The sequence below is a fragment of the Grammomys surdaster genome, unplaced genomic scaffold, assembly GCF_004785775.1.
Source record: "Grammomys surdaster isolate TR1022 unplaced genomic scaffold, NIH_TR_1.0 126121, whole genome shotgun sequence".
In the NCBI taxonomy this organism is placed as follows: Eukaryota; Metazoa; Chordata; class Mammalia; order Rodentia; family Muridae; genus Grammomys; species Grammomys surdaster.
The window spans coordinates 780,301-805,353 of record NW_021620929.1 but is presented as its reverse complement, the minus strand read 5'-3'; the positions used below and the strand labels follow the sequence as shown (position 1 = coordinate 805,353).

General features: G+C 37.8%; 1 protein-coding gene across 2 annotated transcripts in view; it reads left to right on the top strand.

Moving 5' to 3' along the window:
• Cpeb4 (cytoplasmic polyadenylation element binding protein 4) overlaps positions 1 to 25,053 on the top strand; it is a 62,322-nt gene that overhangs the window by 21,309 nt on the left and 15,960 nt on the right. The window contains exon 3 of one of the 2 annotated variants that reach the window (XM_028756435.1): positions 17,410 to 17,460. The exons of the other annotated variant lie outside the window; for it this stretch is intronic. Within the exon in view, the coding sequence (XP_028612268.1) occupies positions 17,410 to 17,460 (51 nt within the window). The remainder of the gene's footprint in view (positions 1 to 17,409; positions 17,461 to 25,053) is intronic. 2 annotated transcript variants of the gene reach the window in all.

The following is a 25,053-nucleotide window of genomic DNA, read 5'->3' as shown; positions in this document are numbered from 1 at the left end:
ATCAATTCTATACATAAACTTTTTGTTAAAAAGTCATACTTATGCTGGGCAGTGTTGGTGCACGCCTTTAATCCCAGCACTTGGGAGGCAGAAGCAGGCGGATTTCTGAGTTCGAGGCCAGCCTGGTCTACAGAGTGAGTTCCAGGACAGCCAGGACTACACAGAGAAACCCTGTCTCGAAAAACCAAAAAAGAAAATCATATTTATTTGATGAGCATCTGCAGTAGAACCCATTTTGATACCAACTTAGAGTACTGAATGAGTCCTTACTGCTAAGAGTGGGCAGTTAACTAAAGACCATACACACCACTGGTGTGTGACAGACAAAAACCTTCTCAGAACCCTAGAAGTTCTAAAATGTGACAGTAACTACATAACTAGGGAGAATTTACATGTTGGTGACTTTTGGCTTAGTTTTACAACTTAAAAAATGGCCCACAATTTCTGATTAAAATCTTTTATAGTTAATTTTTTTTCTGTATATGATGATTTAAAAAAAATACTCTTCCTGCTTGAATTCTGGTCTCAAGTTTGTTAGTGATTAGCTATGTTATAGTCTGTAATAAGGCACCTAGTCTCACAAGGCCCTTTTCTTCTCCTTGCTAAGAGACTCACAATCATTTGGAGCCTTAGAAATTAAATACACAAGCATGGACCCCACCTCATACATGGGATATGGATTTATCATGTTCTCGTTTAATGTCTTAGATCATGTGACCATGTAGCCAGCTTGATAATTGTCAGAGTAGGTGTTCTCTGGACTCCTTATGAAAACTACACAAAAGGAAACCTTTTTCCTTGTAAGAATCTCAGTTTACTAGGAAGCACTGGATGCACTGAGGCAGGATAACCTGTTGCAATGCTGACTAACCTAGCCCATTTTCCCAGAGGTTAGTTAGCATGTCATATCACTGATAAAGTAAAATCTTTAAGAATAAACTTATTTTTCCTTCAGAACTATTTGATTTTAATTTTTTAAATATGGTCATATCCACCCCATCACACATACACACACACACACACACACTCACTCACTCTCTCTCTCTCTCTCTTTCTCTCTCTCTCTCTCTCTCTCTCTCTTTCTCTCTTTCCTCCCTCTTCAACAGCTACCTTATCCCCCATAAGGAATCTTTGTGTGTCCTGCAGATATTAGACATAATGTGTATATTCATCCATCTCATAAGTTGCTTAGAAATAAGGACATTTTGAAGTTGTTTAGGAATATTTTGAAGGTCCTTACTGAATGCCCTGTGGGATTCTGGGTACATGTTTTAAGATCACATTCCGTATGTGAAGACAGATGCTCTTTCAGAATTTTCTGGTTTTAGTATGACTGTAACTCAGCCTTTTCCACTTTCTCTTTTGTCATAAAAATGAGGAAAGTCTAAGGCATTATTAGCATCAGAAAATTGTACTTTTTCAAAGTAGCTCAAAGAGAAATGTTGATTTCCTACTTTTGTACTCTGTAAGAGATTACCAGTTTAGGGACATAGAATAAAGGATATATGAAGGTTTCTCTGTAGTACCTTTTGTAACTTATGAGTCTATAATCACTGTAAAAATTATTTACAGGAAAGATTTGTAAAGGACACTTTAAAAAAATTGTTTACTAGATTCTTACAGCAGGTTCTTGAGAACCTCCCTTGTACTAGATGTTGGGGAAAGTCAGTCGAACAGCAGTAGGTACAGTTTGTTAGGTTATGTTTCTGGGAAGCAAGTCTCTAACTAGGATTTAAATATAAAGAGGCTTGCACACATTGTATAATTAACTGAAAGATTTCTTTGGTTTATCAGGTTTACCCAGGATATCTAAGGTTAATTTTTCTTTTTTAGTTTGATAAATTATTGCATAAGCTTCACATTTATTTTGTATTCTATATAAAATTTATTCACACTAATACTTACTTAGGTCTCTTCAGCTGATTCTGTATGGGAAATCAAAAGTTAAGTGACAGAAAAAAATCTGTGGAGATGGTCTAACGTGGGAGCATAAGGAGGCTGTGGGGCTGTAGCAAGGTGGCATGCAAGAACAGCCCTAGAGTCAACTGTCCTTCCAGCTCTGCTGATGATAGTGGGGTTTACATGGCAGCATGTATCTGTCAGAGACAACATATGGCCTGGCTCTGGAAGACACTCAAGAATTAAAGTGGATTTTACTGTTATCTACTAAGTCTTTCATTGTCCTTATCACGTGAGGAAGACAGGTTCAGTTCATTTCAGTATTAAATGAACCTGGTAGCTGTCTTTTGCTACTTTGTTGGTTCTTCTTTATTCTACCCTGTCAAACCTCTAACACGTGATAAGAGAGAAAAGAATGAAGGGGAGAGGAGAAAGCTCCCTGAGGAGTCAGGGTATGGAAAGAGGGTGACGGTATCATTAGAGTACTTCCTGCAGATCAGGCACGTGAGGTCCTTGGGGCAAGTTTGATCTTTGCTGTCAGGATATCTCATTTCTTCTTGTTTCCTTTTTTGCACACAACAACCAACAACACCCTGCCCACTTGGAGCCCTAGCTTTTATAGACCCTCTGAAAAGTCTCCAGAATTCCAAATGTCACATAGTCGCAGAAACTCTCTGCAGCTGGCACAACCACCACAAAGAACACAAGCCAAATCCTAGAGCACAAGCTACAGACAGCTGCTGGGGACAGTCTGAAGCAGCACGGTATCTCACACCTGGGATTAGAAGGAAAGCATAGTCTTATAATATTTCTGTGTTTTTTAAAGAAACAAAATTCCAAAATTGTAACTATAAAACTTCACTTTTTTTTCTTTTAAAAAGCAAGGAAGAATTCATGGATGGAGGCATGAGCCTAAAACCAATTTATAGTTCTGCTTGGCTTTAAAGAGTCCTAAGCCTTGTGTCAGTGCAGTCTTCACTATGAAATGTGGCTCCGTCCAGAGCACTGCCTATTCTCCTGCAGCCTCCTCTTTGAGCTAGAGCCTTTCATACAGCGATGCTTGGTTCTAATAGTGATTCTATCTTAAGATTTTCTTTAAAAGTGATCATTACCTTTGCCTTAGAAACAATTCATTGTCCTCTAAGTCAGGCACTAAATCCTGCCAGCCCATATAGACAATAAATCATCCTCCTAGTGCTCCTTCTTCAGCAACAGGGCAGAAAATCACCATTCATTCTGTGAGATCAGCATACCTCTTAGAAAAATGTAAATTTTAACTTGACAGTAATGCTAAAGATTTAATCATACAAAGACATTTTGCATTTGGACTGGTTTTGTATTAGAATAATTCCATAGAACATGAATGACCTCATTTATTTATCTCTTATCTGTAGTTCCTCCTAGATATCTGTGTTTAAATCATAAAGCCTAAAATTAATGCAGGCACTATAATGTGAGTCATTGTTGCTGCATATTTTAGTTTAAATGAGGAAAAAAGTTACAAAGGAGAATTGCATTTTCTGTTTAGGAAAATATTTCTTTGGTACAGGAGTTAACATTTTTTATTTTTGCCATCAACAAATAAGACATTTGATTGTGTCTAGGGGCTTCAAAGGCAATGCTGGAATGTTCTTATGAATGTGTTGTTGATTCCAACTGGTTTCTTCAAAACAGATGTTCAGAAGGACTTAGCTTTCATTTGATCATGAGTATCAGAGCTTTGTATGGTTTTAAAATAATTTTTAAATACTGCTTTTTAAAGAGCTTTTAAGTTCCTATCATTTGCTCCGTGCCAGAGGCTTAGGTGTTTGGGGAGAAAAGGGTCCTCCGTAGGCTTTATCTTTGTGTCATTGCTGAGGTCAGTTGGCAAGTCCTTACATTATTTTTATCCTGGAAACTGTATTGCCTTCTCTGTAACCAGTGGCAGTGACAATCCACAGAATCTTGTCTCCACAGACCAATTTTGTTTTCTTCGTTCCACACCCAGTCTCATACGCCAAGAGCCTGAGTCTGTGAGTTGTGATTTCCCCACGTGGCACCTTGAGCACAGTAGTCTCTAATACTGTTAGATTATCAGGAACAAGCAATGCACGCCTATTTAGATGTCCAGGTGATACTGATATTTACTGTGCTTTTTTTCTTGCCTTCGACATTGGTACTTTTTAGAAGAGAGTAGCAGATCAGAGCCAAACCTGAACACAGCTGTTTTCAGCCTTCTGAAGCATAGGTTGGACATACGAAGTTGTCATGAAATGTGTTTCTCTCTTGTGTGTGTATAGTAAGACCTTTAACAGTCATGGAGCGTTCTCCCTCAGCATGTGCAAGGAATAAGGGGAAGTAGGAATGACGTAGGAAGTAGTTTATGGGATAGAGTCAGATGCATTGGATAAAGAGACAGAATTAGAATATGCCAGACAATTCCATTTCCTAATAGTGATTGAATATTTTAAATCTGATGTATAAAGGCAATTTAATATACAATTTGCTTCATTTCACTAGAAAGCAAATTAAACAGCAAGATTACTGCAAGAACAGGTGCAGTCCATAAGTCTTGCAACACTGCAATTGTTCTTCAATTATTAACTAAATTATGAGTCAATACCATATTTTTCCTTTGAATGTAATGAAAATGGAGTCTTTTGTATTATTTTAGAATAAATAGAATAAATTTTGCTTTGAATTTTTGGGAGAAACGAGACTTAACATACTTATTAGCAGTGATTCTTATGTGTGTGTGTCAGGCATGTCAAATGCTAAATCTGCATGTAAGCAATAATGGTTATTTGTAGTGCCTGTTGTATGAAACCTTCCGTGCCTAAGGACCCTGTTAGAAATGTATGTGATGCATGTTTCTGCCTCACTTACTTCATAATTTATAAGGATTTAAGAACTATGAACAAGAATGTTCCGCATTTTAATTCCTGATTGCCAAAGGTGTTGTGACCTTCCACTTTAAATACTGTGGATGTTTTTCTATTTCTTTATATATTAAATCTCAGGATCTTTCCCCACTATTTTCATTATTGTACATTTTTTCCCCTTAAACAAAAGATTAACTGCATGGGCAAGTGGTGATTCCACCTATGCCTCTTTTCTTTGTTGCTGAGCAAAACAATTTATAATAATCTCTTTAGGAGAAAATCATGAAATTCAGTTGAAGTTCGGTGCATAATGCTTGTTTCATTAATTTCATATGAGTGGTGGTTAGGGTAATTATGCAAATTCTTTATCTTTGTCATTCAGAGAAAGTGAATTTAGTGCTACTTTTTGGGAGAGATTAAATAATGTCTGGCAAACCTTTCTTGTCTACAGTTCTCTTAATATTTTTATGCTCCAAATTGTAGTCACTTAGTTCTCTGTTTTAGAGAATAGGTGATGTATACTGATAATGCTGAGGCCTTCGACTTGATTTCATGTAGGTTCTGATTCTGAGAGAATGCTAGACTACCTACTGAAAGCTATTGAATGAGGACTATAGTTGGTATTTATTTGTGTCATGTCTTATGTACCTGAGATAATTTGGCCATAAACAAAACTTTCAAAAATGGAGTTCCCATGAAAGCAGGCTAGGCTTTAACATAATGTTTAATTTTCAGTCTTATTATAAGTGCGTATGATGTGTGTGTGTGTGTGTGTGTGTGTGTGTGTGTATGGTATTTGCTCCTTTTTCTATTTAAATGTTGGCCTCTCTCTGTATGAAGACAGGTCACTGCCCCCTCGCTCTACCAACCATTTTAAAGTGTTAGACACTTTCCTTTAAGGGGCATATAGCAGACAAGATACAAACTGCCATGAAGAAGATCCAAAAAGAACAGGGCAAAACACAACTAATTTATCTTGGACTCACAACCAAATTCCCCTCTCAACTAGATTACTATTTATGTTATCAAATGTCTTCTGGAAAATTGGGGGAGTCTTAAACATTACATGTATGTGGAATTCAGACTCAGCCAAGCAGCCTCCTGCTTATGGGACCCAGCCTTCTGAGAACACTGGTTTCTTCTCCCCTTTGGATGATACCAAGTAACTCAAAGCAGCTGAGCAGGGGAGTGGTCAAAGTTTCCAAAGTAGAAAATAGCCTTACTTCTAAAAGTCTCCTGAGTAATGGAGTGAGAGACATAGCAAAGGGTATAGTTTCCACTAGACTACAATTAGCTTCGTGTGCAGGTGGTTTGAAATGAAGGCTCTTTCCTCCTCTACACTTTCCCTTTCCTTGCCAGGGAAGTGGAACATCCTGAATAGCCTTCTCTTGGGCTGGTGGTACCTAGGCTGGGTGGAGCCAGCAGCACTCACTATGAGGAAGAGGAGCTGGGTGGGTTTCCTTGAGTCGTTGCTGGGGTGGGCAGAACTCTGAGCAGCGCTAGTTTCCAGGGTTACTTCTGATCAGGATTTATTGGATACCTCTATCGACATGTCAGCAGAAATAGACTGTGAGCATGCTGGTTCACTCTTTCAGATTTGGGGGTTTCTATCTTTTTAAAAAAAGTAGAGGAGGAGAGACTAGGGATTGGCCTAGGTAAGAGGGACATGTGATGTTGAACATTGATTTGCGAGTGGAATTGAATTGTCACATCCCCACTGTGCTTCCGAACTGAACTAGTTGCACAGAGCACACACATCCTGTTTACCCTCAGACCCGCTTGTGTCCTGCTTGCATATACACATTGGGAGTAGTGATCCGCTCTCCTGTGCCATACGTCTGTGATAGAATATTTGATGCTTATTTTTATTCTAAAAATTATGTAATGAGTTGTCACAAAGCAGAAATTTATCTTATGTCATCCATAATGTGAGGTCAAAACTGCCTAAGGAGTCCCCTGTTTTCTTCTTGAACATTGAGCACAAAGAATCCTATTTTGAGCCTGCAAAAATTGAGTGGTCCTAGTCACCTTAGAACAATGCCACAGCTCTGACTTTAGCTGGATGGCAGGTGAGGGTAAGGAGGGTCAGGGCAGAGGAATAGTAATACTAAACCCTTTATGTTATTAGAAGGTTAATGATCATAAGCATTTTCTAAAAGTTACTTCAGAACATTATTATTTTCAGCCTCACTAGGACTCCTATGGCTGCTGTGACTTAATTTTGTTTAAGTGGAGAAGGGGGGGGGGGGTGATGCTCTGATAAAGGTACAAGCCAGATTTGGTAGACACTTTTGAGATAACAAGCACTGGTAAAGTAACACATTGCAAATAATTTAGTGTTTTTACACTGCCACCTTAAGTATTGAATGTAGCTTAAATAAGCATGGCTTATACCAGATAGATGGACAAAATAGTAGTATTCTCCATTTACAAGTGAAAACTGAGTAATATTTTAGCAAGCTTTCAGATAGTGTTAGCAGTTTGTTAGTGATAAATATGAAGACTTCTGCTGTGTAAACAAGAAAAGGGGTTCAGAATTGTACAGCCCCATGCTGCTGTCACTTCCTGTCTGCATTAATGTGTGCTCTGTACACTTTTTGATTATGACACTTATTTGTCTATTTTTTCCTTCTCAGAAGTTTCTATGAAACACTTACATAGAGGTATTCTTGCTAGTGCATTTCCCGAGAGCTAATAAGACAGTCCCGTACACACGCACCCATTTAGGAATACCTTGTTGTCTCATCTCTGACCAACAGTCCTCGGGCCTCCCTCGGTCATGGTGTATCACCCCACCTGTCGTATTGGGGGGTTTGGCAAGGGAACCATGTTGCCTGGTTCATACCGGTCATGAAAACAAGATTCCTTTTGCAGTTAACAGCTACATCAAGGAAAGAGCAGTCCATAGTACGAAGAAATTACTTCCTGGAAAGAGAGAAATGGCTCAGTGGGTAAGAGCCCTTGTCATGCACGCGAAGACCTGAGTTCAGATCTGAACCCCTGTAGCAAGCCAGAAGTAGTCATGTGCCCACTCATTAACTGTGTCAGTTTAGCTCCAGGTTCGACAGGAGACCTGTCTCTGAGGGTAAGGCAGGAGAACGAGAGAACAGGACACCTGATATCCTCCTCTGGCCTCTGTGTAAGCACCACCTGCATACACACTACACTAACGTACACACTGTGTACTCATACACACTTATGACATTTTTAAAAATGTTCCTGATCTGCTTGGGATAGTTACCTAAATATTGTGTGCAGTTAATTCTTTATCAGCTGTTTACTCCTGACTTATATTTCTTTTTTATTTCATGGTGCCCATGTACTCAGTACCAAAACTTAGGAGGAAAACAAACAACATCAAAACCCAGCAAATTGTTCCTGTCCAGCAATACAATTTGAATAAGCTTAACTAGTTTTAAATTGGTTACTACTCTGAAAAAATACATGGGGATGGCAGTGCTCCCTCCCGAGCTTCATTAATCTAGTGGGCTGGTTCTGAATTCAGTCTCACACTAGTGTATCCAACTCTAAAAGCTGGGTTTTGTTTTATTCTGAGTTGCCTGGAAAACAGCCCAGGTAGACCCTGAAGGGAAGGTAGTTCTAGAATCTTTCTGGAGCCCCAGGGTTACATAGATGTCAGGGCTATATATCAGAAAAGAGGAGTCCATGTGCAGTGGTGGCGCACACCTTTAATCCCAGCACTTGGGAGGCAGAGGCAGGCGGATTTCTGAGTTTGAGGCCAGCCTGGTCTACAGAGTGAGTTCCAGGACAGCCAGGGCTACACAGAGAAACCCTGTCTCGAAAAACCAAAAAAGAAAAGAGGAGTCAACTAACCTTTTTAGTGCCCAAGAAATTAGCAATAGAGTGCAGCCTTTGTTCTGAAAAATAGTCCTGACTAATAGAAGCTATAAATAACTTGAAACAAATCTAAAAATGTCTACTGGATATAAAATTCTGAATAATGAACGTCTGGCATGATTGAGTAAACAGACATGTTTAAGTCAGCCGATCTTACCCCGATGATCAGAAGCTGTTCACTCAGTAGTTCTCAACCTTCCTAATGCTGTGACCCTTTAATACAGTTCCTCATGTTGTGATAACTTCCCAGCCATAAAATTATTTTGTTGCTACTTCATAACTGTAATTTCACTACTGTTATATCTGCTATGCGGAATATCTGATGTGTAACCTCTAAAAGGGTCAGGACCCACAGGTTGAGAACCACTAGTCTAGGGCCAAAATCTTCACATAACTAATTGATTTAACCTTGACAAGTTTCAGATTATATTCTTTCTGCAAGCTTCTCAATGCTAAACACTGTCAAATCTTTTAATGTCATGTACAGATGGCTGATGGTAATTTAAAGATTGTTAAGTTCCACCCTTTCATTTATAAGTAAGGAAAATAAGGTCTAGAGAAAAGCCATTGACACAAGGCCTCATTACTGGTAATCAGAGAGCCAGGTCTATATGTTTCTTATTATTTCTAAATATTTCAAGAAGTTTATTATAGGCTAACACAGGAGTTCTCAATCTGTGGGTCGCAACCATCAGAAAACACAAAATTCTAATGGTCTTAGGAACTACTACTGCTCAGTAGCAAAATTACTGTCATGAAGTAGCAATGAAAATTTATGGTTGGGGGGTCACCACAACATGAGGAACTAACTGTATTAAAGGGTCACAGCATTAAGAAGATTGAGAACCACCACTTCTCTAGAAGGAAGTGTTAGTTTGGGCTTTTGCTTGAGTTTTACTAAGGTTTTAGTTGTTTTGTTTTTGTGTTCTGGGTAAGGTAGAGCTAGGAGTCTTTGTTATGTAGTGAAGTCACTATGAAATGTTTCCTTGTAATAGGTCTTAATATTTATTAAAGATTGTGAGGTAGTTCTAAAGAACTTCTCTAATTGTTGTGCTTTCTGCTTCTGCTGTTAGGATGTTCCCTAGAATCCAAAAGAGCACAGTGCTATGAAGGGAGAAAACTAGAGGAGAGGGAAGGAGAATGGGAATGTACAGGCTCACTTACCTTACATTGCCATCTCAAACACGTAGCATTTTGGAGCTTCTTCTGTATTTGAAGCAATATTTGTCATTTGAGACAGTTCTAGAAGAATGGGGACAGCTCTGATAATCCTGAGACATAGCCATGTGGCTTGGAGGTCTCCTACATTTGGCTCCTACCTCTTCCAGCTCCCAAAGATTGCACATGTTCATATTCTGTGAGATCCCTTCCACTATGTGTTTCTGCTTTGAAGTAACTTGGTCACTGTGGACAGCAGTGTTGATGTACATGCCCAAGTGGGAGGGTACTACTGGTACTGTCTCTTTTTAATTCTCTGCTCTTCGGAGAATTAATTATCTCCAACCTAAAACCTTACAGGAACTTTTTCTCTGAATTTTGTGATCTCTAGTTTATAATTGAAAACAGGTAAAGCCCAGAAGGGTAAAACAACATCTCAAAGCTAAAGTTACTCAGTTTCCCAGTAAGGGAGAGAGGGTCACTGAAAGGAGCATAGCCTCGTGCCTGAGGCTCAAGCATTTGTAGTGTGCCCGGAAAGAAGGACGTGAACATAAAATGTAAGCAAGTGTGGCTTTACGTGCTTACATGGAGTAGGCATTAATATTTCTTAGCTTCAGTTTAGGAATTCAATTTAAAATATGTATTATCATGATTCATGATAATCTTCTATAGAAGGTGTGGGCCTAACACTGTCTGACTCCCTGCTACAGAATGGAGCCTGGTGTTCTAGCCAGATTCTGATGCCTTGGGCTGCCCTGGGGCCTATGTGGCCTGTTCCCTAGGTGACTCAGACCCACTGCTTTCCCTTCCCTTGCTTGTTGGTCTGTTTTTGTTTGTTTGTTTTGTTTGTTTGTTTTTTTACTTTTCTTCCCATTAGATTATACCTTCCCCTCCTTTTTAACCAGCTATGGCTGCTTTAATTGGACAAAAAACATGCCTTTTTTTTTTAACTTAAACTTTAGTCATTAATCACTGGTATCATAACATCCTCTTAAGGCAAGTCACCCTGTTGCTGTGTCCTCTCACTGCCGCATCCAGAGTCAAGAAGGCTTCTGGCAAGGATAAAAATAGCCTTCCTGCTTGCTGGTTTGTTGTTAGCTTTCCTGGCAGTTGGAAATCTTTTGAATTCCTTAATTAGGTCAGCTCCTTGGTAGCTTCTCTGCAGACATTCCCTTCTGCCTGGAACTCTTAGTTGCTTTTAGACCTTGGAACTTTACAGCTGCCTTGAATCACAGTCGGTAGTCTTTCATTCTGTAAAAATGTATTACATTGACTTTTACAGTCTTGTTTTCCACTGTCCTATTACAATTTAAAATTGGAATTTGAGGTTTTGGTACCAAAAGGTGCCTGTTATTTATATTACTACTCGTCACTGAAGGTGAGTTTTGATGTTTCCCTTCCCTGAAATCCTGCTACTGTGCTAGTTATAATAAAAGGCAGTGCTTGCGTTTTGTCTTCTCTTTTTTCTCAGAAAAGATGTACATCCCTGTTTACAACCAAAGATGCTAGTAAACTCCTAATTCTCTGAAGCCAAAAGTTCCCTGGATTACTATTGCCTTCTCTAAAATTCCAGTTTAGTACTTGTTAGACAGAAGAAACTGCCTGGTGTCCTTTCTCGTGAAGGTGGAAAATCATTGCTTATCCTTGGCCATTGTTGGAGACGGGGAAGGAATTGCTATTAGTTGCTGAACTACTACCATACACTAGGGGTAGTGGGGTTTTATCACTCTACAGAGCTTATTTTAGGACTCTCTCACCAATGCCTATAAATGGAAATAGGGACCTCTGTGTCCCTAATATTCAGCAATATGAAGTAAATTACAAGACTGTGATTTTATCCTTTTTCCTATATCTTCTAAGGCAGAGACATCACCACCTTGTGCCCCCCCCCACACCCCCATTCACCCAGCAGCTGATTACTGAGTACTTTTCTGTGCCTGGGTTCTGTAATCTAAGACTATAAGTCTGTTTTCAAAGAGTTTGCTGCCATAGAGGAAGAGATAGCTTCAGAGAAGTGTGACAGTTTTGATTGACAGCTTGACACAACCAGAATCACCTGTGAAGGGAAGACCAATGAGCAATTATACAGTTTGGCCTGTGTGGGATTGTTACTTGAGTTAAGAGAAGAAAGAAGACCTATATCCTGAATGAGTGATGCCATTTTAATGGACTGGGCCCTGGTCTGAGTAAATGGGGGAGGGTTAACTGAGCACTAGGAAGCATGCATGCTTTCATCCTCTAGGGCTCTTGACTATGGATGTACTTAAAGTTCTTTCTGCCTTGATTTCCCCACAATGATGGATTGTAATCTAGAATTGTGAGCAAAATAAAACCTTTCTTCTCTAAGTTCCTGTCAATGATATTTTATCACAGCAGCAGGAAGTGAAACTAAGACAATCAGAACCTTGTATGAGAAGTGCTACCATACAGAGTAAACCAGAGCGTGGGTGCCATGACATTGGGAAGACTTCCATAGGAAATAAGGCCAATAGGGACCTGCCTATAGCAGCAGGGCAAGGGATGGTAGAGGGAATGGAGGTAGAGCTTAAGTGGTGAGCCATTGGGGCTCAGAGAGAGGAGGGCAATCCACAGAGGAAGTAACCAGAAATAGAGGTGATGAGTTAGCAGATCTGGACGCCTGGTGGATTTTGTAAGGGTAGGGAAATGGCTCTGTGGACAGATAGGAAAGAGCACAAGTGTAAGGATTTCTCCTGGCTCTCACACTAATGGCCACATCCATCTCATAGGATACTATGAGGCTTTTGTTTAACCTTAACTCTGTATGTATGAAATGTGTTTTAAATGTGTCTTTAGAAAGAGCAAGAATCTGTAGCTGGTATCAGTGGCATTTCTTCCTTTGTGATTTTACATAGAAAGGCTATAAACAGTTGGTTACAGGACAGGTAGATCACGAGACCAAGAAAGGGTTATGGACTTTGATTATTAAGCAGTCTTCTAAGGTACAGAGCATAGTGAGTATATTGCATTAGGTCATACTGACATTGGTTCAGCATTTGTGTAAATACAAAGTTGGTATGATAACCAGTGAATTTATAATGGGCCTTTAGCCTTTGCTATATGTTGTCCAAGTATCCATAGCACCATCTTGCTACAAATATTAGGCACTGTTGGTTAAAACCAAAAGGACATCTGTTACCCTTAATCAGAATTTCTGACAGTATAGCTTTGATTTAAATGTGAACTAAATAAAATTATCACTCTCAGAGTTTGTCTTAAACAACTTCTACAATACATCTTCGTATACAAACATATGCATATGTATGAAAGGAAATTTTAGAGTGGGTCACTGAAAGCACCTCCTTTTCTTTTGGAGTATCTAGGTTAATCTAGCTTGAGCCAATTAAAAATTAGAATTTCATGCTACTTAGGATTGTATAGGTCTACATTGGCTATGTTCTAGACAGCAAAGCTGTTATTTCTTATATAACTTGACTTGTACCATGTCACAAATTGACTATGAAGAACAGTAGATCATAACATGATATCCAGTGGTACTCTAGAACATCTTGATAGTTTTTATTATTTGTGTTTGAAGTATATACTTTTATTATATCACTTCCTGATGAATCATCTGTAACAATAATATCTGCATTTCTCCTTGGAAAATAAATCTTAATTATGAAAGTAATCTGTATATTTATTACTAATAAAATAGAGCATTACCTTTTATCTCCTTGATGAACTTGCTTAGTCCTAAAAGAATGTAATAGTACATACTGTTATAATCTTCTTACTAATTCCTAAGTCCATCGATTTGCTGAACAGTGGTTCTTTCCAACTAACAGATGCTCAGCATGGAACTGTCAAGTTGGTACACAGACCTTTTCTAGCTGTAGAATTTGGTAATGTGGTTCCCCAGAGTCACACTGTATCAGTTGCCTATATTTGGCTAGGTTGAATACTGTCTACAAATATAGCCTCTGGCTTCTGTATGAGATGTGCTAGGCTCTGGCTCCAAATGCCATAGCTGTCTCCAGAGACACATTGCATTTCTGGTGATAGTGTCCTTTAAGAGGAGTGCTGATCAGGTAGTGGTTTTTTATGTCTACAACATAGTCAATAGCAAAAGCTTTCAGGGATTGAATTTTAACCATCAAATACATTCATTTGCTTAAAATCCTAATGTCATCCTTTTTCCTTCAGGAACTAAATTTTAGATGTACAAAAAACATATTTATAGATAGATGAGTTATCAAAAAATCAACCCAGCAAGACCACAGGTACTGGATTATATTTATGTTCATCTGTCTCAATTATTTTTTATTTTATCCTTTACTCATTATGAAATACTTAATGTTTTAAGTTCAGTAGAGTGAACTCACTGTTTTCAGGAAGTATAGGGCTTTGTTTTTGTTTTTGGTTTTTTTTTAAATGTTTTAGTTTGAAAGATCATTTATTATATAAAGGAGATAAGAGAAATTTATCCACTAGCTGAAATGGTGACATGAGACTGGCTATTGCTGTGGCTAGAATTTAGAGAGCTAATTTTTAAAAAGGCTTCCATTTTGGGAAACACGTCTTGAAGAAGATGGCCCTGAAAATGATTGAAAAAGCTCCTCAAAAAGCTTGTATCCTTAACAAAAACCAACACAGAGACGTTTCTAACAGGTTAACTAATAGCTGCCATATTTAGAAGTATTGAAAATATCCTTTAGTAGTTCATATAAACAGTGTAATATTATTTGATACTAAAAGAAATGAGCTTTCAAGCTCTAGAAAAAGATATAAAAGAACCATAAATCCCCAGTAAATGAAAGAAGCCAAGCTGATAAGGCTTGGTTGGTTCTCTGGTTTCAGCCAAATGATTTCCTAGTAAAGGGAAAGCTATGAAATTAGCAAAACGATCTGAAATGTGGGTGATAGGACAGAATGAATAGGCAGACAGAGAAGTCTTAGGATAGTAAAGCTCCTGTGATTCTCTATCAATAGGTGTATGTGGATGCGTGTTGTTATTCATTTCTCTGAACAGTAAGAATAAAAGTGATAGGAACCGTGATTCTTTGCTGTTAATGAAATGCTTATTTAGATTCATCACTTATAACAATTGTACCACTCTGGAACTAACTTTTGCTGTGAATTTAAAAAAAGTTCTTCAGGGAAGAATTCTTGATTGTTTTAGAAGGATATCACATGCATATTATATGGGTCTCTGAGGATCAAAGCTGGTGCTTGCCGGCCAGTAACCTTATCAGAAGGCAAGTTAAAGCTGTTAAAGGCTCACAGTCAGTGTTCCAGCTGGGATGATGCTGACAGTGGCTCCCAATGTCATGCTGTATGTTGGATGCAGGGTAGAAAGCTAAGGAGCAGACCAGCTGTGAAATGTCACTGACCTAAAAGTAGGTACACACCTGAGCTGAGCCAAATTTTTCTATCTGTGAAGTCAAAATATTTCTCGGTTCTTCAAAAATACCCACAGTGGTGGCATACACCTTTAATCCCAGCACTTGGGAGGCAGAGACAGGCCGATTTCTGAGTTTGAGGCCAGCCTGGTCTACAGAGTAAGTTCCAGGACAGCCAGGACTACACAGAGAAACCCTGTTTCTAAAAATAAAACAAAAACAAAACCCAGAAGATATGTTTCTGGTAAGATTGAACTTTGTTCAATTGGTCCAGCCAGTATAGTAATCTGTCACTTGGATTCCCTTGTTGTTTGTAGCCTTTCTTAGCCCAAAGACATTATGGCTCATGTAGAACAGCCCCAGATTTGACTACAGTGCCAGCATCAAAGAAATTACAGCATGTCCTCAGAAATACAAAGACAGCTCTTCTCAGCCATTAATTTTAATCAACATAAATGCTTTTATTTATGTATTATCTTCTTAGTTCATCTTTTAAAGCATGTTTGATGGTGAAAGAAAGTGGTTTTGTTAATAGCTCCTGTTAACTCATTTGCTTAGAGGATGACATAGTAACAGAATCTAGACATGTTTCATTAAAGGAAAGCAGGCGAGGCTCCTCCCGCAGGTTTAATGGTTCATGTCATGCTCCTGTTTCACGCATCTCAGCTCCATTTTTTTTTTTAAGTATGCTGTGACATGAGTAGAATTCAAGCTGTAGTTAAATCAGCTCCAGTGGCATTGACCAGAGTTGAGTACTTCACCTGCACATATCAACAGTAAAGAAACGGAATATTTAGGTAGAAGTTGAAGTATCAAAATCAGGTTTCACTTTTTCCCTAGTTCCATTTCTCTGTTCACTCCCTAAATAGCAATACGCTGAAAAATCTTAATCTTAATGAGAGCAGTTAATTTTATCTAAGAGAGTCCCTTTATTTGATTTTAAATTGGTTGCAAAGTTTAAATCAGTTGTGATATGCTCATGTTGGACTCAAGGTTTAGGATGTAGGTTAGTTACAGATTCTGGCAGCAAAGAACATTCTCTTTTCCTGACATAGAGCACTCCTGTGAGTTCCCTTCAAAGGCAAGAGGCTCACATTGAAACTTCCTTCTGAAGAGTTGTTTGTACGTGGTGTTGGAGTGATGGGACCACATTAGCTCTGGTTCCCAGAGCTCTCTGAACTGAGTGAAGTCTTGCTGGTATTTAGAGAAGGCCTGGGCCAGCCTGAAGGCTTGGCAGAATCCCTGACTCTTCTCTGCTTTTCCACAGCCATAAGCCTCACTGTCCTGTGAGGCCAGAGCTCAGTGTTCTTTCCTAAAGGAACCTTTGTACTTCAGAGTCAGTTAGATATTGGCAGCTACTCCTGACCATAGTAGAGAATTAGCATCCAGATTTTTCAGCCCTTGCTGAACCTGCTGAGGCTCTCTGCCATTTCCTTTCTTTTTTCTTTTTTTGAAGATTGGTAAAAATGGGTACATGGGATATGGAGACTTTAAAATGTTGCCACCTCGATATTTACTTTATAACTTAGTGTGTACACAAGATGTATTCAATGAGGATTTGTGGTCTAGATAGCTCACTCTACATGTAGAGGTACTTCAGAGAACAGAAATATAATTTCTTAAAGGCAGAGAAACCACATTGCCTTCCCTTCCAGTTAGGGAGATAGTTCATCCAACACTTGGAATACTTTCACAAGTTCTTTTTTGGGAATATCTTAAATAGTGATTTTAGCTTCAAAATTTAAGAACCATTTCAAACTCAGAAGCTAAATGACCAGGGCATTTATTGAGTGCTCACTTTGCATGGCCCAAAACCCAAATTCAAAGCTGCTCACATGCCTTTTACCTGTGAAAACCTTTTTCCTATATCCTTTAAAAAGAGTAACAACCAACACAAATAACTGAAAAATATTGCATACTTATGGGGCATAAAATTTCAAGATTGTTTTAATAGATTGATGTTGGAACACAATGGTATAGAGGAACATATTTTGGGTGGTGATTTGGAAATGACAATGACCTTAATAGTTAGGTAGTTCATATGAGTAGTTAAATATGAGAGACACTTTATCACCTTCAGACTTCCCCTTTGGTGCATCAATGCTTGACACATCCTCTGATTAGCCATATTCCTTAGAACAACAACTCATGTCCCATAATGCAGATTTGTAAATATTTTGCATATTAGAGCCACCAACTCCACTCTGTTATTGAATAAGTTTAAACTATCTATGAAAAAAAATTAGTAACAAACGGCCTTCTTTTACCTTCAGGTCGTCTAAACTATTCCTACCCAGGATCCGATAGTTCTCTGCTTATTAATGGTAAGTGATAATCGATTCACCCTAGTGAAGTGCACAAACCTGAAGTTAGTGTCAGGTTAAGAAAGTATAGTATTTGTGCTTCAACGAGTGCAAAAGTGGCACTCAGTTGCTCTGCAGTAACACTTATTGATTGCTGTTAATCACCTTTTTTAACAATAACTTTTGTCCCTCAAAATTGTGATAGAAACTTTTCTCTAAAAATTCTGTGAGTCACTTGATTCTCCATTCTGAAGTTAATGAAGAGTGGGGATGAATCCCATAGTGACAATCCACCATCATCAAATACTAGTTAGCTTCAGTAGAGCAAACGAAAAGAGAAGGTAACCAGAAACTTAGAGCCTGAAAGGGGTAGCCCTTTCATAAAGAAACACAGTGCTTTATGCTCTAGAGAGAAGGCCGTTCATTCTTTGCCATCAAGGAAAGCATGAAGAGAGATGTGTTAGCCTTTATAGTTCCTTCCATAGTCTCCTTCCCTGACCCAAACACCAGTAATGTGCCCACAAATCCTGCCTTTATGTGTGCATACTAGAAGAATGTTAAAGGTCACAGAGAAGGCAAAGGCAACTACTCACAGAATTAAAGAACTTTAAAATGCATAGATACTTTTGGTATCACAGTTTAGAATAAATAGGATACAGAAATTTTTTTTATTTGCTAATGTGTGTGTATGTTTTTAAGATTTATTATGTGTATTTGTTTGCATGAGTATATGGCCCATGTGTGTGGGTTCCTGTGGAGGTCAGAAAGGGCATTGGATTCTTTGGAGCTGAAGCTACAGGCTGTTTTGAGCTGCTGGGAACTGAACTCAGGTCCTCTGATAGAGCAGGAATCACCCTTAACCACTGAGCCATATTTCCAGTTCCTGAGAGTTTTTTTCCCCCAGATTTCTGTTAATTTCAAATCTCTGTTAATGTCTTCTGTCCAAGAATTATTTTTGCTGTATTCTCATCATTCATCAAGCAAACAGAAACAGCAAAATACTACCTTGTCTTGATCTATGGAGACTATAGGTTTCTTAGCCACCCCTAAAAAACAACAAGAGAGCAGATGCCCTTCTGGAAGCTGTATAGTACATTAAAGCCTCACTCTTTGATCAAAGTTGGGTCTCCTTAGACTCAGTGCCAAAAATTTATCATCATTGCCATTGTCACCATCATCATAATCATCATCATCAATAAAATAATGCTACTGTACTATTCTAGCAGAAACCATCATAATATGCTCCTAATATAATATAGTAGCACAAAAGTATCTAAGCTAAAACCTACCAACCTACCACATAATGGTGATGGCATAAGGAGGACATTCCATCCACAGAGCAATGTTTACCCTTTCCTATAAACTAGATCCAGGCTCAGGTCCATGTACTGGAAATTATGGTGAGCTGAGATTTGGGATATGGCTGAGTGATCCCAGGCGAAATGGTTGGCTTTTATTTGTGTTAATTACCTCATGAAGTTGTTTAGCTGGATCAGCTGCCTCTGGAACTCATCGTTGTGAAGTGTGAAAAACTCTATAGTAGCTTTTCCTTAAAGATCAACACACTTAAATTTTTAAAATTCTTTTGTATTCCTTTCTTTTTCATATTAATATTTTTGTGAATAGTTAATTTTCAGTGACTCTTATTTGGTAGAAGGGAAAAGGAAAAATAATAAAGATGGCCTTTCCCCCAAGTATTTATGTCTTGAAATTGTGTTGGTTCATGGACAATAGAGGGAAGCCAGATACTTCATTTTCATTGTTTCTTGTATAGAATTTTTATTTATTATAAAAAGTATACTGACTGGGTTTAATATTAATATCACCTCAAACTGAAAGATATAAAGATGAAGAAAACTAAAAAGTTATTTAAAAAAAAGAAGGAGGAGGAGGAAGAGGAGGAAGAGGAGGAGGAGGAGGAGGAGGAGGAGGAGGAGGAGGAGGAGGAACAACTCTGGCTCCTTAAGCCAGACCCAAGAGTGTGAGGTCATAATTACCATGGTTTCGGGTATAGTATGTAGTTTCAGAGGGCCCAAAAAACTAGGTTTTGTCAGATGTGACCTAGAGTTAGTTTTTAGTAGGAAACCAGTAGGACCAGATGCTGATTTCTTCATTGTAGTGAAGAATGAAACTTGTGGTTATTAGACCAGATAGCAGAACTGTGAGACTCCTTTCTTCTCCAATACTGAAGTCATATATACTAGAAGACTGTTTGAGTGGGAGCAGGAGAGACGGCTTAGGGTTAAGAATACATACTGTCATTGCAGAGGACCCAAGGCTCAAAACTACTTGTTACTCTAACTCCAGAGAGATCCAACACCTCTAGCATCCTCAGGCACCTGTACTCATGTGCATAAACTAATACACATAATTAAAATATAAAGTAAAATAATTTTAAAAGATTACTTAAATCAGAGGCTTTTAGAAAAGGACAGTGAGACCTCCATCACATTGATTTAGGTGTAGGTGTTGTCTATTTCTTCAACCATTTTAATGAAACAATCTTGTGAATGGACCACTTCTATAATAAACTGATCTTACCACACTGATGCATTAGTAGCTTTATTCTTAGGTCAGATTTTGGATGTATTTATCTTTGAAATCTAACATATGGGAATAAATGTGCTTAATGGAGACAAACTCAGAATATGGAAACCTCCCATCTCGCAAGCTGAAAATTAAATAAATACAGCTAAATCACTCATCATCATACCAAACACATAGGAAGTCAAACTAAAATCATTCATTTTTTTTTAAAGCTAAGAATATGAACACTAAAATTTTACAAAAGGGAGCAACAACAACAAGGGGTTTAAGATGAGTCTGTAAAATCTACCTGAGGTAAACATTTTTTTTTTGTTACTGAGATAAATAACTCAAATGTACCTCCCTCAACTTTTCACTGTCTTTTAAAATGGATACTAAAAGCCTGATAACATGTCACCTTGTCACCAAGACTGGCCATCATAGTTTATTCTGACTTAAAACCATCAGAAATGATTCATTCTGTCTATGAAACTGTTTCTACATCTTCCAGAGCTTTATCTCAGAGTGTTGACAGAACCTTTTTCCCTTTCATTGAGATTAGAAATAAAAGCTACTTACCCCCTCTTGCACATTTCCATGCAAATACTCTAATTTTGACTGATTTTTATTATGTAACTTGTTTTTAAAATTTCAGACAATCTCAGAACTTTAGGCAAGGAAATGGATTTAAATCCTATCTAAATAAAAAGAAAAAGGGGGCAGAATCCTTTCCAGTTTGGGGTAGTTTAGATTTGGATAACACTGGAGTTTGTGTGCACAATGATAAAAAGGCTCACTCATCCATAGAGAGCATGACTTCTTGTTCTGCCTTGCTTTAAACCCGTTTTCATACTATCCAGTAACCTTCATGGACTAGAGACTTCAAAGGTGAGCTAGTGTTATTCAACCAATTATAATTAAAACCTAGGTAATACTGTTACAAACTGTTATTACACACCTTGTTTCTGTGATAATTATAGAAGCTTTGTTTTGTTTTTTTTCCTGGAGGGAATTCTTAGGTATAAATGTATTAAAAAGCCCAAGCTTTCTAGCTACTTTTTGAGTGCCATGTTAGTGTATTAGTTTGCTGAGTGTCAGTAATAAGCACACAGACTATGTGACTTAAATAACAGTTATTCCCCACACTTGTGGAGGCTAAAAGTTACGTTGTGTGGGTTTCCGAGGCTAGAAGTCTGAGATGAAGGAGTGCTCAGGAGCTGTTTCTCTGAGACATATTCTTGGTGTGCACATGGCTTCTCCTTACATAGTCTCTTATACATCTACATCCTGCTTTCTTCTTAGAAGGGCGGAGCTCATGTAGGATGAGGTCACCAAATGCCCTCACTTAACTTTACCTCTTTAAAGAACATGTCTCCAAAAGCCATCATATTTTGAAGTCCTTAAAGGTCAGACTTCAGCAAAGAAATGTGAGTGTGGGAAATTTCAACCCATAATAAATGTCTTTTACTAGTAAATTTTATGTAATAAGCACATACGTTTTACGGTTCAAAAACATGAGCTTGAAATTTGGTTTCTCAGTTAAGTAAAAGTGCTGAATGTGAGCTAGACTTACCTCTAAGCTTTTTTGTGTGACTTAGCCAAGCACTAAGTCAAATGTTGACTGGAAGATTAATTGTATTCATCTCTGTGTTGAAGATTACTTTTATCAGAGGAAACCGGTAGTAGTCACTGCCACTGCTAAAACAGAGAAGTCTGTATTTTTGTTCTATCATGTTTTCCTTTAATTTTTATTTTCAATTCTGTATTCTCCACTATCTTAGCACTTAGAATTAACTGTTTGATAGATCAACTTTGGGCACAAGAAAATCCAGAACAACAGAAGAATGGTAGGGTTTAGACTCATTTGTGTAGTTCTTTTCCTCTGATGATGTCTGTTCATTTAGAAGCATCAGGTCTTTGCTTGTTCCAGAGAAGGAGTGTTGAGACCCATCTTTTAAGGGCTACCAAAGATATGTCTCTTAATGATAGATTTTTAGAATGAAGCAGGAAGATTATTTGCCTTGAGTGTAGGCAGAAATCTATCAAAAAAGGAGTCTATAAAGATGTATAGTTTTGAATGCTACTGTACCAACAAACTAATGTGACATAAGAAATTTTAATTATCAGTTTTGTGTGTAAATTAATTTTGACAGTGGATTTATTAAATTAGAGGCTAATTGTAAAACCACTTAAAAGTATTATTTTTGCATCTTTGTTGGACTGGATGTAAACATAGTTGCATAATAACTATAAGCTTCAGGTCTTTGAATTTTATCTGTGCGCGTATATGCTGGTACATAGAAACAGTAATACTTGCACATGTTATAAAGGGACACATAATAAATGTTTTCTTTTCATAAATACATTCTAGTATGGATACTTTCAAGTGAGGAAAAAAGGGTGCTTATTAAGAAACAAATAGTAACTCGCCTTTATAATGAAAGGCGTGCTAAGAGAGAGAAACTAATTATTCTGTACCTTCTTTGCAATTCTGTCCCACAGACTAATGGAATATTTTACTAGAGGGAATTTGACTGAATATAAGTCTTATATGGAAACCATTTGTAAGCAGTCCTGTAGAGGTGCTTTGAAAATGAAGCACTAATCAATACATGTAATAGAAGCTACAGACATTTATGACCACAATTTTCCAAGCATGCTTTACTATTCTTGACTCTTGTTAACTCGGAACATTAAATCAGTAACAACTCTATAATCCCAAATATCAAAATAAAAGTAGAGACACACAAATAGTATTCATTTTTACTCTTAATGGAGACTGGGAAGGCTTTTACTTAGCAAAAATGTGTCTAAAAATCATACTGGTCGGCCCCTTAGTAATTTTGGGAAAAGAAAATTCTTAGCAGAGTGTACTTCAGCTGACTTAACTAGAACTTTCCCAAAACATGTTGGTCATTGTGAATGTTCCCCTTTGTCACTTCCTCAGTGTTTGCAAAACATCGGATGGTACATTAGACTTTGTATCATGAGATTAGACATCTGTGTGACATTTTCCCCAGGAAAGTCTGTGTTACAAGTATTTCATCACAATGTGTGTTCCAAACATAACTTGGAGTCAGTGAGGGAGAAGCATTAGAATATTTGTATATATAAAGAGGCCACATTTAGCATTCAGTTACAACATGGATCTGTTTTTGAGGACATGTTCATCAAAGTGCAGTTTGTTGATTTTTCCGTATGTCACATGTCAAAATTCACATGCACACATATACAAAATATAAGTCAAAATTAAAAAGTACATTCTCATTTTTGAGTTCCAAACATCATTATTTTTCAGTACTAGTTCACAACAATTTTTTGTTTGATTTTTTCAAGTTTTTATAATTGTAAATATTGTGCACCTACAGCCTATTTTTTCTTAATATGAGAAAAGGTATCAGATTAGTTTTCAAACATTAACTCCAGAGTTTAACCCTAAATGCCTGTACATTAGCCACTTAATTTTGTGGTATATAAATAAAGAATTCACACTTGAAGATTTTTGTGGATACTTTATTTTAGTTATTTATCTGTAGCTCTTATTATTCTTGAAGGTTTTGGTTTTTATTAATTTTTTTAAATGGGAGCCATGTGAGTTTTCATGTTGTCTGAGTAGCTTTTGAAAGCCATTCTTTTAAATAAATATCTGTTTTCCCAGGAATTGAAGTAACACCAATCTACTTTTAAAGATAGAACTCAGATTCCCAAGTCATTCTTTTCTTGAACTGCTTTGTCTTTGAAGTGGTTATCTAAATAGAATGTTCTCAGGCAGACTCCCACTTTTGTGATGTCACTTGTCTTTCTAACCTCTGTCTGGTAAGTTGGAAAGTAGCTCATTACCTGCTAGCCTTGAAGTTGCTGAAATGAGCACTTATCAGACTTTCCTGGAGGGAAGTCATAGCACTGTTGTAGGCCATTCACCCCAGCAGTTCAGTGGACTCCAGTGTTATGTAGTAATGGTAGAAAAGTATTTTCGTATGAAAACTAATTTTATTTTGCAAAATACTCACCTGGTAGTTCTGAGTTAAACTGATTTGTATTGAATCTAAAGGACTAAAAGTGAAAGTCCTGGCCGTTTTTAGAGTGACATGTAACTGAAGAGTCTGTCCCAGTGTCCTATTTAAACCCAGTCCCCAGCCAAATCTCACTCATGTTCCATACTCCTGAATACAGTAGCACCCTTGCCTGCAGCATGGCAATCCTGATACTCCTCCAGGTTTCCTTTAAGATCCCACCTAGATTCCTTCCCTGCCTCCCCCTTTACTTCAAGGTATTCTTCCTCTTCTGTCCCTGTTGCACATGCTACCTAACCAGGAGAATTGTGTTCACAGAGATATCCAAGGTTAATGGTTGTGTTATATACTGTGTTTTCTCTTATACATACACATACACACCTGTAATAAAGTTTAATTATAGATAAGGTATGTAAGAGATTAACAACAATAATGAAAAATAATTTAAATGCACTGTAATAAAGGTTATATAAATATAATCTTTCTCAGAATATCTCAGAAGTGACTAAACAGGCAGGTAGCACAGAGCAGAAACACATTGGACAAAGAGATGATTCATACCACCTTGCATAATGCTACTCAGAACTTATCAATTATATTTCTGTATTTTTTTCCATTTGATATTTTCAAATTGAGATGTACCATTGTCAACTGAAACCCTGGAAAATGAAAGTGGGTATAGAGAGGTCTGTAGCCATGGGCATGGCTCATTAGCATGACAAATTCTGTGTGGCCCTGTGGCATCAATGCTCTCTAGTTCCTTGAGGTCAAAGCCTCAGGTGGTTTTATCCACTGTGCTTAGCAAGACCACAGGGTTGGGAACTATTGAATCATGCCAAGGCCTTCGAACAGGATAAGCCTTCAGTGCCAGTTTATTTCAGGGAGAGAGCATCTCCTCAGATGTTTTTGATCTAAAGTTGATGCTCTTTCTTGTAGATTCAATTAGTTACCTTTTCTCTTCATTTGAACTGCAACTGACTTGATGACAGAATGCCAAACCTTCAGTTTTGAACATTGACTGGGACTGGGTAGAAGGGTTTCTTTTTGTTGGTGGTAGGTCGTTTGTTTATTTGAC